This window comes from Ipomoea triloba, chromosome 6 (assembly GCF_003576645.1).
Source record: "Ipomoea triloba cultivar NCNSP0323 chromosome 6, ASM357664v1".
NCBI lineage: Eukaryota > Viridiplantae > Streptophyta > Magnoliopsida > Solanales > Convolvulaceae > Ipomoea > Ipomoea triloba.
In genome coordinates this window covers 2,567,905-2,584,753 of record NC_044921.1, presented here as the reverse complement: position 1 = coordinate 2,584,753, position 16,849 = coordinate 2,567,905, and the positions used below count along the sequence as shown (strand labels likewise).

Genomic DNA, 16,849 nt, shown 5'->3' with positions numbered 1-16,849 from the left:
ATTTTGAAAGTTAAATGATTATAGGTGATACAATTTTTTTTGTTTTGAGTACTACTGACTCGGTTACAATGTAATATCTGTTCATAAACTACTTTCTCAACCTACTGAAGCACAAAGAGTTAGCATCGCTGATCCACTGAGGCTCGAACCTGCCCCCTCCAACATGTGGTACAACCAAATGCCACTAGACCACAAGTCCATTGGCAGGTGATACAATTTAAAAGTCAAAGAATTTAAAAGTGTAGGACTAAACATGACAAAACCCGGGCATTAACTTAACTTAACTGGAGCATTCAGCTCCTCCTAAAGCTTGCTTGAGTGCAGTTCGGTGTTGTGGGGTTAATTGGGTGGGAAATGTAACTTCAAATTTGATCTTCAAATCGCCTCTATTCCAAGGCTCCTTAGCGATGGGCATCCCTTCTCCTTGAAGCACAAACTCATACCCAGGCTTCACCATCTGAGTGAGTGGTATGGACAAGATCCGCGCATCCAAGGTTGTGAGGTTCAAGGTTGTCCCTCCGATGGCCTCCGCTAGCGTCACCGTGTACTTCATCATCAGATCGTTACCATCTCTCTTGTACACTTGGTGGGGCTTCTCGTCGATCACGAAAACCAGATCCGCAGCAAGCTGGCTCGGCTGCTCGTTTCCTTTGTCTAGAAATGTGATCTTTGTTCCTTTCCTCCACCCTGGCTTTACGTCAATGCTTAATATCTCCGATTCTTGTACTATTCTTCTGCACCACCAATACCTACTCTTCAATTCATTGCATAATAATAATAATAATAACTAAACACAAAATTTCACTTTTGTTCCTCATTATTATATATAATTTGTACCACATTTGATCTGTTCAATTTCATGGCCAACTATTGCGTGCTCCTACATTGACCAACTATTGTGGGGAAGTGCTGCGAATGAGCAGGTAATAGATGGCCATAAAATTGAACAGATCAAATATGATACAAATTACATATTCATACATCTAATTAAAAGAATTTAATAGTCAAATATCAAATGTGATTAATGTATAATAATTAGGGGACCAAAAATAAAATAGAAAAATGATCAAATAAGCCTCTGAATTTGACTCAAGAAGGTAATTAGGTCCTTAAACTTTTCAATGTTGTAATTAATCCCTTAAATATGTTATTTTAGAGCATTGAAGTCCATAAATCTATCACCTTCTCTGGAAAAGGAGAAGGCTCGGAATATGGTCGGAGACGGGGCTCCTGTAATTATAAGTCAGGTTTTTGAGGCTGAATGTTTTAAAATAATATATTTAAGGGTAAGATTGACACGCACCCATTGGCATCAACAACAGTTCTTGAGATCTTCATCTTCCTAGTTGAACCAGAGTAGAGCTCTTCAAGGGTGCAAGGCAATTTGCTCTCAACAGGAGGGGGTTTCTTTGGCATACTGCTATTCCCATCACTTCCTCCTGCTCTGAAACCGCTCCCGAATCCAAAAGGGCTACTTCCGAAAAACTCTGCAAATATATCCTCTGCGTTTCGAGGGGGGTTTGAGCAACCCGCTGGTGGCATGTCTTTTAGCCCTTCTTCACCATCTTCATCATACACTTGCCTTCTCTGTGGATTACTCAATACCTGCATGCTCCCATCCCATCCATCACAACCTTAGCTTCTAATTCAATTCAATTCAACAACATCATATATATCTATCTATCTATCGCCCAATCTAAAATGATACATACATGTAAAACCCAAATCCTACATCACATGTTTATCAATACTATGAAAATGGAAACGCACACACTACTCTTAATTAATGACAACCAATATATATATATATATATATATATATATATATATATATATATATATATATATATATATATATATAGGAATGAAGAAATTGTTAGGGATTCGGATTGGGATTGGGTTAGGGTTGGAAATAGATCGAAATGGGTGGATGTGTATATATGCAGATGGAAAAGAAGAGAAGATGAAAGAATGAATTGAAAATGATGAGAGAGAGAGAGAGAGAGAGAGAGAGAGAGAGAGACTTCATAGGCCTCGGAGATCTGCTTGAACATGGCTTCAGCTTCGAGCTTGTTGGTGGGGTTCTTGTCGGGATGCCATTTCATTGCCACCTTTCTGTACGCCTTCTTCAGGTCTTCATCCGTCGCTGTCTTCTCCACCATCAATACACTGTAATAATCCATTCCCATTCTCTCTCTCTCTCTCTCTATTTATGTATTCTAGAGGCGGGTTTAATTTGAATATATATGTTCATGTATCTGCAGGAATCATATATATATATATATATATGAATCCAAGCTAGAGAGAAATTGTGGCTTTGTTAAGTGCATGAATATATCAATTGAAGCTTCTCAATATGTTACTACATATTGTATGTAAATTAAATTTGAAATTCCTCTGTTGAAGACGTTTTAACAAAGACAATGAAATGATCGATGAAACCACAAATCACAATACTATACTTTTTGGTGTTTTTTTTTTTTTAAGGGATTGGATTGGTCACCGCGTTCCTAGCCAACCTTTGCTAGCTTCTTTTAATACCACTTTACACTTTTTAACTTCTTATTATTATTTACTAAATAAATTAGACTTTATCGATCTCTATTAATGGGAAGATTGCAAAGTGACATAACATAGCATATCTCTCTTTTACTTTTACTTTAATAAAATATTCTAAGTAACACAATGGGTAGCTCAGAGTTAATTACTGATTTGGTCCCTCGACTATTGGGATTTCACCACTTTGATCATCGACAATTTTTCTTGCCCAATTAAGTCCTCGACTTTGAAAAAATTAACCAATTTGGTCCTCCCGTTTATTTTACCATTTGATATCCGTTAAATCGGGACCAAATTAGTAATTTCACTATAGTCAAGGGACCATTTCAGTCAAAATTAATTACCGAAATGGTCCTTTGACTATTGAGATTTCACCAATTTGGTCCTGATTTAACGGTTGTTTAACACCAGAATAAACGGAGGACCAAATTGGTTAATTTTTTCAAAGTCGAGGACTTAATTGGGTAAGAAAAATTGTCGAGGACCAAAGTAGTGAAATCCCAATAGTCGAGGGACCAAATCGGTAATTAACTCGGTAGCTCAAGTGGCAAGTGAGCTTTCTTTGTGGGAAAAAATTTAAGAATTTTGGGAGACATTGGGTTCGATTACCAGAAGTGACGATTCCCTTTAGGTCAGCTCCCGTGCCTCCCGGAGCCAGGTTCTGGGAATGGATGTACCTGGACCAAAAAAAATAAAATATTCAAAGTACAATTTTAAGATTTCATCAAGTGAAAATATGCAAAAGTGAAAAAGGGCCCACTTTAAAAACTTAGCCTTAATTACATCCACACTAATAATCCATAGCATGGTGAATATATGTATATTTAGTTTTAGAATAGTTTTTCTTTATTATTATTTTTTTAAACATACAAGCAGCTAATGGAATTGAAAGATTAAATTTTAGGACTAAAAAGAAAAAAAATTTGCTAATTGTAATAATTTCTTTGTAATCCTTAACAAATTCTGTAACACTATAGTCATTTAACGTAACTAAACTAAATGGAAAAATCCTTGATAAATTAATCCAATCAAATCATATTAAATGGTACCAGATTTAATATGTTATTGAATCTATTGGCTGACTTGTATATAGCTAGGGATGGCAACGGATACTCCCCGCTAGGGATAAACAAATCAAATATTTTTAGTTCGATTCGTGATTCGAATTCGAATACGAATAAGAATATTTCGATTCGAATACGAATCCGAATTCGAATACATATTTCGAATCGAATTTTATACGAATCAGAAGGTATTTGATTCGACTATATTCAAATATATTCGAATATATATATATATATATATATATATATATATATATATATATATAATAAAATTAATATATTAATGAAATATTAATATAATAATATATTAATTTATTGAAGAATTCGTAAAAAAAAAAAATTAGATTAGGCTGTTAGGCATTTTGAATTCGAATATTCGAGTCGAATCGAATATATTCGAATAATGTAGTCGAATCGAATACGAATAAAATTTTAGATTCAAATATTTATCGAATACGAATTCGAATAGTTCTCAAAATAGTCGAATTCGAATCGAATAGTCAAATATTTGACTCGATTCGATTCGTTTACACCCCTGCTCCCCACCCCGTCCCCCGCGGGAATTTGAAAGTAGTCCCCATCCTCATCTCCGTCCCCGCAAGAAATTAGGCGGGGACGGGATTCCCGATCAATTTTTAGTCAAAATTTTAAATTACTGTAATTTTTCATTTAAAAAAAATAAAAACTCAAGTCTTATTTAAAAAAAATTAATATATATATTAATTTTAAAAATTTTAATTATAATAATGATTCGGGGACGGGGCCGAGAGGGTATCCCCATCCCCGACGGGGAATTACATGTATTCCCCGTCCCCCATCCCAGTCCCCGAAAATTTTCCCCATCCAAGACTAGGACGGGGCACATTGCCATAACATAGCTTATTATTATTATTATTATTATTATTATTATTATTATTATTATTATATTGGCCTGAACATTAATTAGTTGAAACAGGCAGGGAAGGCATCCTGTGGTGAATGGACAAAATGAAACTAGTGTTTTATCCCCAAATTCAGGGCTATATCAGATATTTGAATGTGCATTTTAACAAAGACTAGCTGTTGATGATCTCTCTCAGCTCTATCAAGCAAAGACCACTTTGAGATCAGAATTAAAACCAAAAGTACAAAGCAGTATTGTGCTATACAACATGGGGGGCTGAAACATCACTGCTCACACCTCTCAACTAAAAACCTTTCATCAAATTCACACTTCATCTCCAAACCCAACAAACATCTAACTCACAGGCTCCGAGCATGACGAGCCTGATGACGAAGCAACTGTGCTGCTGCTTTCATCACTCACCTTCTTCAGTTTCTGACTATAAGCTTCACCCGAAGAAGGCCCAGGTTCCGACTCATCACCAATGTCCAGACAATCAGGAAGCTTTTCAGAACAACCATGTGGAAACAAACATTAACAAAACTATCTTCATCAGACAAAATGTCAAACGCATAAATTAATCATCAACCGGGGGTCTAATTAGATAATCAAAATATCTGAACATTCACTCAAAAAGAAATGACAAATTTTGGAGGCCAGTAGCTGCTATCATTGTTTCTGGTGACGACTATAAAATAATGAACAATCTGACATATCAAAAAGACAAACTCTCCGATTGCATTCTCTCACACATCAGTATTCTGCCATGAAACTAATAGACTCAGGAAAAAAAAAAACAATGTCCTCTCTCTCTCAAACACAACCAACCTAGTCAAATTAAGAAAATCAAATCTAACATCCCATGAGCTATATGAAGTCAAAACACAATCTAGCAGTGAAACAATAGAGCATATGTTGACAAGTAACCTTTCCTTCCCCACCTCTATGCCAAAACACAACAGCCACACATCAGAAAAGAGCTAAATAAGAAAGAGATAAGGACAAAATGATGAACTATTTGGCTATTTCTTCAAAAATAATGACCAAGAGCAAGTCTAAGGGTGTGTTTGGTTCGTACATGGGAATCGGAATCAAATACTTGGTAATGGTAATGGGTTTTTGTGAAAGTATTTTGCATGTTTGGTAGTATGGTGGAATTGGAATGATTACCAATATTGATGTTTGGTTCTGTATGACCCTATAACAAGAATAAATGTTCTAAAAATACAAAAACAAAAAATCAAGGCAATTGATCCTAATATTATGACATCCAAAGCATCAATATGAATTAAAAAAATCAAAACAAAAATCTAAAAGTACTAATCCAAACTTAAAAATTATATTATCAATATGATGGAATGATACTCGTTTTTAATTAGGGATGGAATTTTTAATTGAATGGGTAATCAAAACCCATAGTTGTGTTTTAAAAAGTTGTCAACCAAACAGTAACTATGATTTTGATTTTCATTCCTAATGTGTAAACCCATGAACCAAACACACCCTAAATATAGTTATGAAAATCAAACAAAAAAACCTCACATGTAATTGTCTTCTACTAGTGTGAAGCAAAATAAAAAAGGTAAGATTTACTATAACCAGTTTCTTTATTAAAGTTATTTTTCTCCAATTCATCTACACACGCAGACTTCATTACACATCGCTATATTTCAGTCTTCATTAAAGATAGTTTTTCTGTGGTTCAATGTGAATAGCATGTAAAACTCTGTAAAAAATAAATAAGTAAAGAATCTATTAAGGTAATAAACTCTTAGCCTGAAATTAGGAGCATCATGCATTAGGATTTCACTATAAGATGTTATGAGCATGAAGATGACAGTGTGCATTAGCAGATAAAAATTGTAAATCAATGCCTGCCCTCACACGTGGAATAAAACAAGACACAAACAAACTTAAAATAATACAATAAATCTAAGAGAAAAAGCACAGTTACTTGTATCAGTACAACAAAATCAAAGCATTTACCTCAAGTTGATTTAGCATGTCAACAGTTTCTTCCAGGTCACACTTGTTTACTAAATAGACTTGAGAAAGTGATTCCTCTGATATATCACGAAAAGTTCTCCGAAGGTATTGCATGTCAATGTCAAATTCCATATCCAAAACCTCTGTATCTGTAAACTCATGTTGACCTTGAGATGATGACCCAAAAAAGTCATCACTAGGAGAGTGCTGCATGTAATATTGTTCAGTCCTTTGGGCTAACTGCTGCTGATATTGAGCTGGTGTAACTCCAGTCGGCAGCAAGCCAGCCTCATTTCCGTCTTTATTTTCTATCCCTGGAGACTTAGCACTGTCTTTAGTGGGTAACACTCTTTTGGAGAGTGGTACATAAGCTTCAGCATGTGGATTCAAAGTAGATTTTCCTGCCTTCATGGGAATCATGGCTACAGACCATATAGAATTTGCAGTTGAAGCACTGAAAAATAATAATCACATTATGAGCATAAAGGAACAATGAGGACTGTTTTTAAAATGTAACGGTTTCATTTTAAGGACTGCATTAAAGCTACATGATACTGCATACAACATCTCCAAGCACATTCTAAATCCATTCATAACCATTTATTATATATCAGATGCATATCACACAGGAGTATTGACATGAGATTTCAACATACAAGTTCAGATCACAATGCATTCTTGGCATGTCAAATCTACTTTGGTATGGTAGATACAAACTAAACAGTGTGACATGGGTGATTGGAAGTTGGACAGAAAACACTCACACCAAAGAGGAAGGTTTGAAAGACCCTAATTACTTTGCCACAGATTTTTTTCTTAAATAGTTACACCTTAAATTTCAAATTTTACATTGTGAAATACAAATCACGTGATAATAGGTGGCAAGTATTAGTAACTAGGCTCGCAGGTCAGGGTACAAATCCATTAGCAAAGATATGAACCTCCTTGAAAGCTTATACATGATGGCTGGCTTACATAAATTAAATATACTCGGCCAAATCAAGACAACAAAAGTCAAGATAGACCAGTAAAGCATGATTTATCACATCAAATGACAATTGACACATAAGTAGACATAGCAAACCAAAATGTACACACAAAAACGAAGACTGACAATTTGTATCCTGCCTTTGTGCATAACTATCGAGGCAAACCTTTTAATGACTCAGATGCAGAGAAAACACAGAGAATTCTCGATTACGGAGATGCTTCAAGGCAAAAAACTATTCAAACGACACGAATCTCCACACAGAGCTACTAGTTTTGGTGATCAAGCCAAGATAAAAGCATATATATAGACACACACACATATAGGAACAGAGCGAGCACGAAAAGACGGGGAATCGATAGTAATAATCTAAATAATAACGGAGACGGTTACATGAAGTTGAAAACCAAAAGGAAAAACGATTAAAAATAGTTTAATCACAGATAAAGCAGAAAGAATAATTGAAAGAATTACGAGAATTGTTAAAGTGATCGATAAAATGCGAAAAATCACGGCCTCACAGGTACAGGCGGGGACAGGTGATCGGAAAAACAAGAAACAGAGGGCGAGAGAGATCGTGAGAAACCTGGAGGAGAGCGATCTAGGCTTCCTGCGAGCTTCGGAAACCCTACTTGTGGCAAAAATGGCTTGAGAGTGAAGAAAGCTGGTTTTGAGAGAGTAGCCTGAAACCAAGAAATGTGACGATCTGATGATGACAAAGACGGTTATCTCTCTTTTGTCGCCTCTCCACTCTCCACTCTCCACTCTCCACTGCGCGCGCGTTACGTCTCTACTCGATACCAACTCTGTCTGCCAAGTGCCACCTCCATTTGTCCATCTGTAGTTCGATTCCAATAATCTCAAAATAATTCTTCCTCCGTTTTATTTTATATGTGTGAGTCGATTAATGAGGCTTATTTAAATTTATTTTTAATTTAATTTTTTATAATATTAAATTTAGTATTAGTATATAAAATTTATATATTTAGAAATTACAATAAAATATTATTAAACACAAAAAATCAAATTTAAAATAAGTAAAAAATACTAAAAAAATAAATAAAAAAGGAGTTAATTTGATTAATGAATAGTAAATAGAACAAATAAATGGGATGGAAGGAGTAATAAGATTACTTTTTCACTTTGGTCCCTCTGTACTATTTTCATTTATAATTGTTGATTATCATTTTATTACTAGTATATAGACTTGTTATAAATATATGTATATTGATGGCCATTATTCTATGAACTTTCCTTTGCCACCTCTTCATCTTCTTATTTACTCCGTATATTATATGATGAGATATGAAAGGATTATCTTTGCATATGTATACATGATTCAATGATGAATGATAAGCGGATTTTTTTTGGGAGTTGTTACATTTAAATTCATCATTTCTCACTTCTTTTATTCTTTTGTTATCATATTGATACTTTATGTACAATTGATGCGATTATCGTAAAATTATCTCAGTAAATTGAGCTAAAAAAAGGTTGAATTTATAAAAACTTTGAATTTTTTACAATTTTTAATCCTTTCAATAAATTTTTTAATAAAACATCAATTTTATGAAAAATTTAATTTCAGGTGATGTTTGGTTGAAAAACCCATGCAAATGACTAAAAGTGGTAAGAATACAAATTTGATGGACTAATAATAATAATAATAATAACAACAACAACAACAACAACAACAGCAGCTGAAATATATATTTAAAAATGTCACAAAAGTTGATCGATTAATAGTAAAAAGAACAATACGAAAATTTTGTAATGACGCACTCTTCTTATACGTACATTACAAAGCACAAAGTATAACATCATAAAGTATGCACCATTGTAAAAAATTTTAACACCAACAATAAAACATTATATAATTGTATATGTTGGTTTTATGACTTTTGGGTTGTCAAAGGCAGACCAACACTACCTATTGGAATAGCGAAAGTATAGGAAATATGTAGGAAAATATAACGAGAGAACATAGGTATTGTATTGCTCAGAATTGCTTGTCCCTTTCTCCGTGTATGGATGGTCTATTTATACATATTTTGGGCCTAGAGCCCTGCAAGGAATAAGAATCCTGGACCGCCTCCTATTGGGAGTCCAGGTTACATTATAACTAATAAGCCGTAATCTTGCTAATATTACAAGTGCTAAGTCCAATCCTTATCAAACTCTTCTGTTGCTTTGTGTTGAGGGTTCTTCTTGGGCTTTCTTGATCCAATTGCTCTCTTGGGCCGGTCCATGTAGCCCAGGCCTAGTGTATCATCCATCATCCAGTCCTCCACTTTCTTGGGATTTTGTTAATACAAAGTCTCGGGAAAGCATAATTGTGCTTTTCTGCTTCGGTCAATATGTAAATAGAATTTTTTTTTTGCTTATAAATACCTCTTCAAACTTAGCTTTCATTTCCCACCTTTCCTCTCTCTCTCTAACCTCTCTCTTCCCCTCTTCCTTTGCCCCTTGCTGACTTTTTGTTGCTGCGGGTGAGTCTTCATGTGTTACTCTTTTTCCCTTTCTCATTTCTTCATCTTTTTTTTTTTTAAATATACTCACTAGGCCCCCTGGCTGTCTCCCCTGGTTGTCTCCCTTGGTCGTCTCTTGTGGCTGTATCTCTTGGCTGACTCTCATGGCTGTCTCCCGTGGCTGACTCTCGTGGCTCGCCGACTCCCTTGGCTGTCTCCCTTTGGTTGTCTCCCCTAGCTGTCTTCCCTGGCTGTCTCCCCTGGCTGTCTTCCTTGGTTGTTTCCCATGGTTGTCTTCCTTGGCTGTCTCCCTTGGCTGTCTCCCATGGCTGTCTCCCATTGCTGAGTGTATGAGTCTTCCATTGCCTAGTTTTCCACGCGGTGACGAATATATGTCTTCCATTGCCTAGGGAGTATGCGTTCCACATGGTGGTGGGTATACGAGTCTTCCACTGTCTTATGGGTATGTGTCTTCCACACAGTGGTGGGTATAAGTCTTCCATTGGCTAGTGAGTATGCGTTTCTTCCACACGATGGTGGGAATACGAGTTTGCCACTGGCTAATGGGTATATGTCTTCCACTCGGTGGTGGGTATAAGTCTTTCATTGCCTAGTGTGTATGCGTTTCTTCCACACGGTGGTGGGAATACGAGTTTGCCACTGGCTAATGGGTATATGTCTTCCACTCGGTGGTGGGTATAAGTCTTCCATTGCCTAGTGAGTATGCGTTTCTTCCACACGGTGGTGGGAATACGAGTCTGCCACTGGCTCATGGGTATGTGTCTTCCACACAGTAGTGGGTATAAGTCTTCCATTGCCTAGTGAGTATGCGTTTCTTCCACACAGTGGTGGGAATACGAGTCTGGCACTGGCTAATGGGTATATGTCTTCCACTCGGTGGTGGGTATAAGTCTTCCATTGCCTAGTGAGTATGCGTTTCTTCTACACGGTGGTGGAATACAAGTTTGCCACTGGCTAATGGGTATATGTCTTCCACTTGGTGGTTGGTATAAGTCTTCCATTGCCTAGTGAGTATGTATTTCTTACACACGGTGGTGGGAATACGAGTCTGCCACTTGCAATGGGTATAGGTTTTCCACTCGGTGATGGATAAGTCAATTGGTCTGTACTAGTAACAATACTTTTGTTATGCAGCTATTTAGAGTTAATAAAATTTCGTCGTGAAGCGGACAAAATTTGCAAATACATATTATGAGTCTAACTAAAATTGTAAAATACACCATATTCCTCTACTTAGGGCATTTCCTCTAGCTCTGCCGCGGGTTCTGCCATGTCCCTAGCTTCTTCCTTGGCAGTCCTTTCTGTAATAGTCTGCACATGTAGATCTCAACTCCCTATTTGGCGGCACGTGAGGAGGTAACAGGATCGTGCCGCCTGGCGATCACATCTGGTAGTCCCTACTCCTTCAGGTGTTCGGAATTTCAAACACAGGTGTTCAAGCGATACCACGGCTCCCAGGTCCTCCAAACTAAGGCTTCCCAAGATTATGTTGTGTGCAGATTTCAGGTCCACGACTATGAATTCCATATTGATGGCCCGTACCTTGGGGTATTCTCCGATCTCTATAGGCATGGTGATGCAACCCTCTAGCTCTATGCTGTCTCATGTGAATCCTACTGGAGGTGTTCTCACCTGGTGTAGATTCTCCTTGGTCAGCCCCAACTTGGTGAATGTTTCGAGATACATGACATTAACACTGCTGCCTGTGTCCACGAATACCCTCTGATCTGTAGCTCCATTGACGTCAATTGCAATTAGGATAACGTTCTAATGCGGGGTTGGACCATCGGGTAAATGTAACACCCCAATTTCTGCTCCGACAACTATTACGATATGCGTAATATAACGCTGCGGAAGCTTACATCTTACAGCAGTAAACTGGGTGCTACCGCCACACTTAGAGTGAAGCATATCACCTCTTTGATAAAACTTCCACTCTAAGTGCACAGGCTAAAAGAGACACACTCAACATCAACACCTCAAACATCAAAATATAATATTCTAAGCATATATATATTAATATCAAAAGGTATTTACAAGAATTTGTCCGACGGCTGTTATTACAAACTTCGGGTCCTCCACTACCCTAACAAACTAGAGCCAGCCAAAACTAAGGCTACCAAAAGATATATATACACAAAAAGAGAAAACCATCCAAAAACTTCCCAACTCTGGCCCTCTAATCCAAACTTAGGTACACCGGTGTGGTGTACGTGCCCCAGACGAGGTGCCACTCTCCCTCGAACCACATGATGTGATCGAGGAAGCGACACTCGACTAACATCATTGACCACTCGTCATGAAAATCTCGTGGGTCGGAGTCCCACAGACACGGGTAGCGGACAATGAACTCGATAGGGTCAGAACCGGGAATAAGCTCTATGGGGTAGTACCCATACTGAGCATTTGACTCATCTACTAAGTCCAAAAAGGAATAAGGATTGACTGGGCTGACTGGGGTTGCTGGAGTATAGTCAGGGGACACTGGAGTATAGTCTGGAGAGCTTTGAGAATCGGGTGGAGAATAGGGGTCTCTGTCCGGCGTGTCATGCAAAGGCTGACCAACAAAAGTAGGTCCCGGGCAAACATGATCAGGAGTGTTTGCCGGGCTACAGGATCCTTCACTGGATGACATCTGAAATGACGTACACGGTGAAGTGTAGTTAGCACAACGGCTAAGTAAGGTAATCCATTTGTCACTTCCATCAGATAAAAGTTTTGACAAATAATTCATAAAGGTAAATACACATTACCAAATATGGTGTCCATGCCTTTCATTACTGCAATCAACAATTAATGCCATATAATCACAAGCATATAATGAGTATATAAGTCACAACACATTTCCTTATCAAACTTCCTAGTTCATCAAGCTAGGTTGCCTTTGACTTCTTTTCATATAGGATAGGTTTTCAGAACTATCCCTGTCTATCACATATGTCAATGCCACAATTATGACCTCTAGTTGCCTTTAATTACGAAAACGCTACTTAGTTTCTGACTAGAAGCAAGAGACCTTATTGAGGATACAAGTTTCTTTGACTAGACCGAAATCGGATCTGGACATGGGGATTACGGTCCTGCCCCAAGTCTCGTTCGTGATCCCTTGGACGAAGGTTCATCATTATGGTCCCTAGTTTGGCCCCACCTAGGTCCATAAAGCTAATACCAACCCGAAAATGACATGAGTATCTATACTTAAGTGTGCACACCCCCACGGCCTACGCCTGACTGAGTGATATAGAAAACTTCCCTGCGCCTGACTGAGTGACGCAGAGCCTCCCTACGCCTGACGAAGTGACGTAGAGACTCCCTACGCCTGACGAAGTGACGTAGAGACTTGGCGAATAGACTTCGCTTTACGTATGAATAAAACCTGCGCCTGACTGAGTGACGCAGAGCCTCCCTACGCCTGACGAAGTGACGTAGAGACTCCCTACGCCTGACGAAGCGACGTAGAGACTTGGCGAATAGACTTCGCTTTACATATGAATAAAACCTGCGCCTGACTGAGTGACGCAGAAACTCCCTACGCCTGACGAAGTGACGTAGAGACTTGGCGAATAGACTTCGCTTTACGTATGAATAAAACCTGCGCCTGACTGAGTGACGCAGAAACTCCCCACGCCTGACGAAGTGACGTAGAGGCTTGGCGTATACTGCCGTACATATATTGAAGAAGACCATCGGTACTATAGCCCGAGGTAATATAAATGACAAGGTCCTCTTTAACTTCTTGAAACTAAGGTTTTAAAAACATTTTCCCTCCTTTCTCATCTCCTTGTGGACATTTTCCACAAAATCAAGTCCCCATTTTGAAATTAATGACCATTCTCAACTTGGTTCACAAGTCTTGTCTCTCAAAACATTTTTCTTAAAACATTTTTCTTTTTCTTTCCTGGAATCAAATAGTAATTTCAAAATAATTTATTTCATCCAAATATGGTTGTGACATCCCAAAATTTCGTCACTAGTTTTGTTACAAAAATATTTTTGTCAAAAATTGGTTTTGACAGTTTCTGTCCAGAAAATACAGCTTTGCGCAGTCCGAAAGATTGGGCCGGTAAAAATAGTTCCCGAACTCTTTTTCACTTGAAATTTTTATGGTAGAACCCTAACTCATAGTACTTAATGTTCATAAAAAGTTTTGGTCACCTAGGTTCACGAATATACACAGAAAATTCCATTTTTGCCCTTGGCAGTGTGCTGTCCGGATTTTTCTTCTCTCTGGACCGGTTTTGGAAAATAATTTTGAAACCACACTTATACTACTCCAAAAATTATGAGAGTTTATATGCAGCTTCTACACTTATAGAACTACATTTATAAAAACAATTGGATCAAAATACCTTACCGATATTTCCCAAAAATTCACGGAAGTTACTGCCAGAATCTACCCTGATTTTCCTTTCTCTATTTCCACAAGTATAAGCTTAGATGGACATAAATACAACATATACAAGCATATTCAAGCTATGAACATGTATACAAAAATATTCCCAAAGCTCCAAAACAACATATTTCAACCAAAATCAATTATCCAACTTCAAGTGACTAATTCCAACTTAAGGGAATTCCTTACCTCAAAATGGCTACAAATCCTTAGAAATGATCTTGGATGATTTTTCCCCAATTTTCACCGAAAAATCCTAGGTAGAATACACCACCATAACAACATATTTAAGAAATCTTTACCTACAATCAAGTTCTAGGGAAGAAATCAAGACTTTTTAACCGAATAAAACCGCAAACTTACCGAATAGTTGAAGACTTGTGTGGAGATTGGCTATGGAAGCTTGAAGCAAGGAAGAAGAGGATGAAGAAGATGAAAGCTCATGCTCTCTCCCTCTCTTTGTATTTCGGCCAAGGCAAGACAAAAGGGACAAGGGGAATAAACATGCTTGGGACAATTATCAATTTTGAGGAGAATGTCTTCATGGAAGAAATAAAATAGAATAAAATAATGGAGTATTTTTAAACTTATCAGTTGGGGTCCAAACAGATAAAGTTTCGGTAGAAAATAATTTAAACAGGAATAATTTTGAAACCAAAATTTATCCAAACCGAAACTTGAAATTGGGCTAGGTTCGGTACACCGCGGAAATTTTAACGATGTACGATCAAAATAAATCTTTTACTGCTATGGGCTGATTTAATTGAATGGGAAATTCAATATTAATAATATGGTATCTAATAATCCATTTCCTAGGATAATCGGGTTCGAATACTAGTTCCTAAGATTTTACGGTTCGTGACCGGCACGAACGATCGCAACTTAGTAACAACTATACCTCCGTATAAAAATTCCCTTGACATATCGGGAGATCATCTTATGAATGTCATAGCTTAAAGATATATTTTCCGACCCTTAGACTTATCGGAAAGACGAGGGGTTACAGTAAATCGTCATCTGAGAAGATAATAGGGTCTCTTCGGCCCCTTATGGGTGGTGCTCTATGCTGTATTGCCTGTATGTACAATTGTTTGGCCCAACGTAAATCATGTGGATTACGCGTTTGTTGCGTTTCCTGCTACATTCGTCTTGTTCCTCTTAGGTCTCCCTTGTAATCTCAGGGGCTTCACGTTGAGCTTCGGCTTCGTGCCCCGTAGGTGGTCGGCCCCCTTGGGGCGGTCGACCTATGTTTCGTCTAAGGGCTATTCTCTTTTCTATCAATCCCTCGAGTTCCTTCCGCAACGTGGTATATTCCTCCGTGCTATGGGTTGGAGATTCATGGTACCTACAATACCTTTCTTGTCATGCCGGCAGTCGGCCGACTATCAGCGCGGGGTTTCGTAGTGGCAGATCTTCTATCAACCGACGGGGGCGTACCTCATGTATTGTCCTTGCTGTCAAGGTGGGAATGGCCGGGGGCCGGTGGGCTACCGGCCTGTGATAGTGATCGCCCCTGTCCCTTTGTTTTGATGATCGGTCCGCAGGACGCGTTCTCATCTCCTCCAATGGGCGTTTCTCCCACCGCCTCTGTTTTTGTCACAGGGCCTCCTTTGTTTCGGCATATCTGTTCGCCCTTTGTATGGCTTGGGCGTAGAGCCGTCAAAACGGGCTTAGCCCGCTGGCCCGGCCCGCCCTGCCCCCTACTTAGGTAGGGGGTGGGTTTCAAAAATAGAAGCCCGCTAAAGAGCGGGCTTTTTTAGCCCGCCCCGCTTAGTCCCGCGGGCTTGGCGGGGCGGGCCTGGCGGGCCGCGGGCTGCCCGCCATAATATGTAAATATAAATAAATAATATATGATATATATAATATTATATAATAAATTGTATAAAATATAAGTAATACACTATAGTCCGTATGTATATATATTAACAAAATTACATAACCCTAGTATTTGTCTTATCTTATGTTTTAGATCTAGATGTCGCCTCCACTCTCTCCAGCACTCAACAGTCCAGCCATGAGCCATCTCCGTCTCTCAGATTTCGCGATCTCGCCCACCTGCACTTTCGCATAGTCGCATCTCACTCTCTACTCCTTTATTTCTTCCCGATCAACCGTTTGCTGCCTGCAGAGTACAACTGTTAGACAATCGCGAACCAGAGGCCACCGTCGCCGACCGTGAACTAGCGATTGTTTGCTCCACAAACCGCCACCGTCGTTCACCTTGAACCAGTGACCGAAGCTCCAGAGACCGCCACATTTATTTGAATGTATGTTTATATTATATGTTTTATTGAGCCAAAAAAAAATTATTGTATGTTTTTACGGTATATCCAGCAACTGCAAGGCCGATAAGGCATAAATTAAGGGTTCTTAAATTAATTCTTGATTATGCTGCAGTGGTTTATACGAAATTTGGGTGGGATTTTATGCCTAATATTAATGCAGTGTAAAAGTTTAAAAAAATGGAACCAAATCCTTTGCATCAAG

General features: G+C 38.3%; 2 protein-coding genes across 3 annotated transcripts; both read right to left on the bottom strand.

The window, feature by feature from the left end:
- Positions 1-31: 31 nt before the first annotated feature.
- LOC116022952 (dnaJ homolog subfamily B member 1) lies at positions 32-2,222 on the bottom strand. Its single transcript, XM_031263874.1, has 3 exons — positions 2,025-2,222; positions 1,304-1,605; positions 32-734 (listed from the first exon to the last, which is right to left on the bottom strand). Exons 1-3 carry the CDS (start codon positions 2,187-2,189, stop codon positions 281-283), a joined length of 921 nt encoding a protein of 306 aa, XP_031119734.1. The 5' UTR covers positions 2,190-2,222; the 3' UTR covers positions 32-280.
- A 2,376-nt stretch (positions 2,223-4,598) lies between these two features.
- LOC116021630 (polyadenylate-binding protein-interacting protein 5-like) lies at positions 4,599-8,288 on the bottom strand. 2 transcript variants are annotated; one of them, XM_031262083.1, is made up of 3 exons: positions 8,067-8,288; positions 6,493-6,946; positions 4,599-5,010 (listed from the first exon to the last, which is right to left on the bottom strand). In XM_031262083.1, the coding sequence occupies exons 2-3, from the start codon at positions 6,910-6,912 to the stop codon at positions 4,861-4,863; spliced, it is 570 nt and encodes a 189-aa protein (XP_031117943.1). In that variant the 5' UTR covers positions 6,913-6,946; positions 8,067-8,288; the 3' UTR covers positions 4,599-4,860. The 2 variants fall into 2 exon arrangements, with proteins under 2 accessions (XP_031117943.1, XP_031117944.1); XM_031262084.1 differs by having other exon boundaries at positions 7,955-8,068.
- Between the last annotated feature and the right edge of the window lie 8,561 nt (positions 8,289-16,849).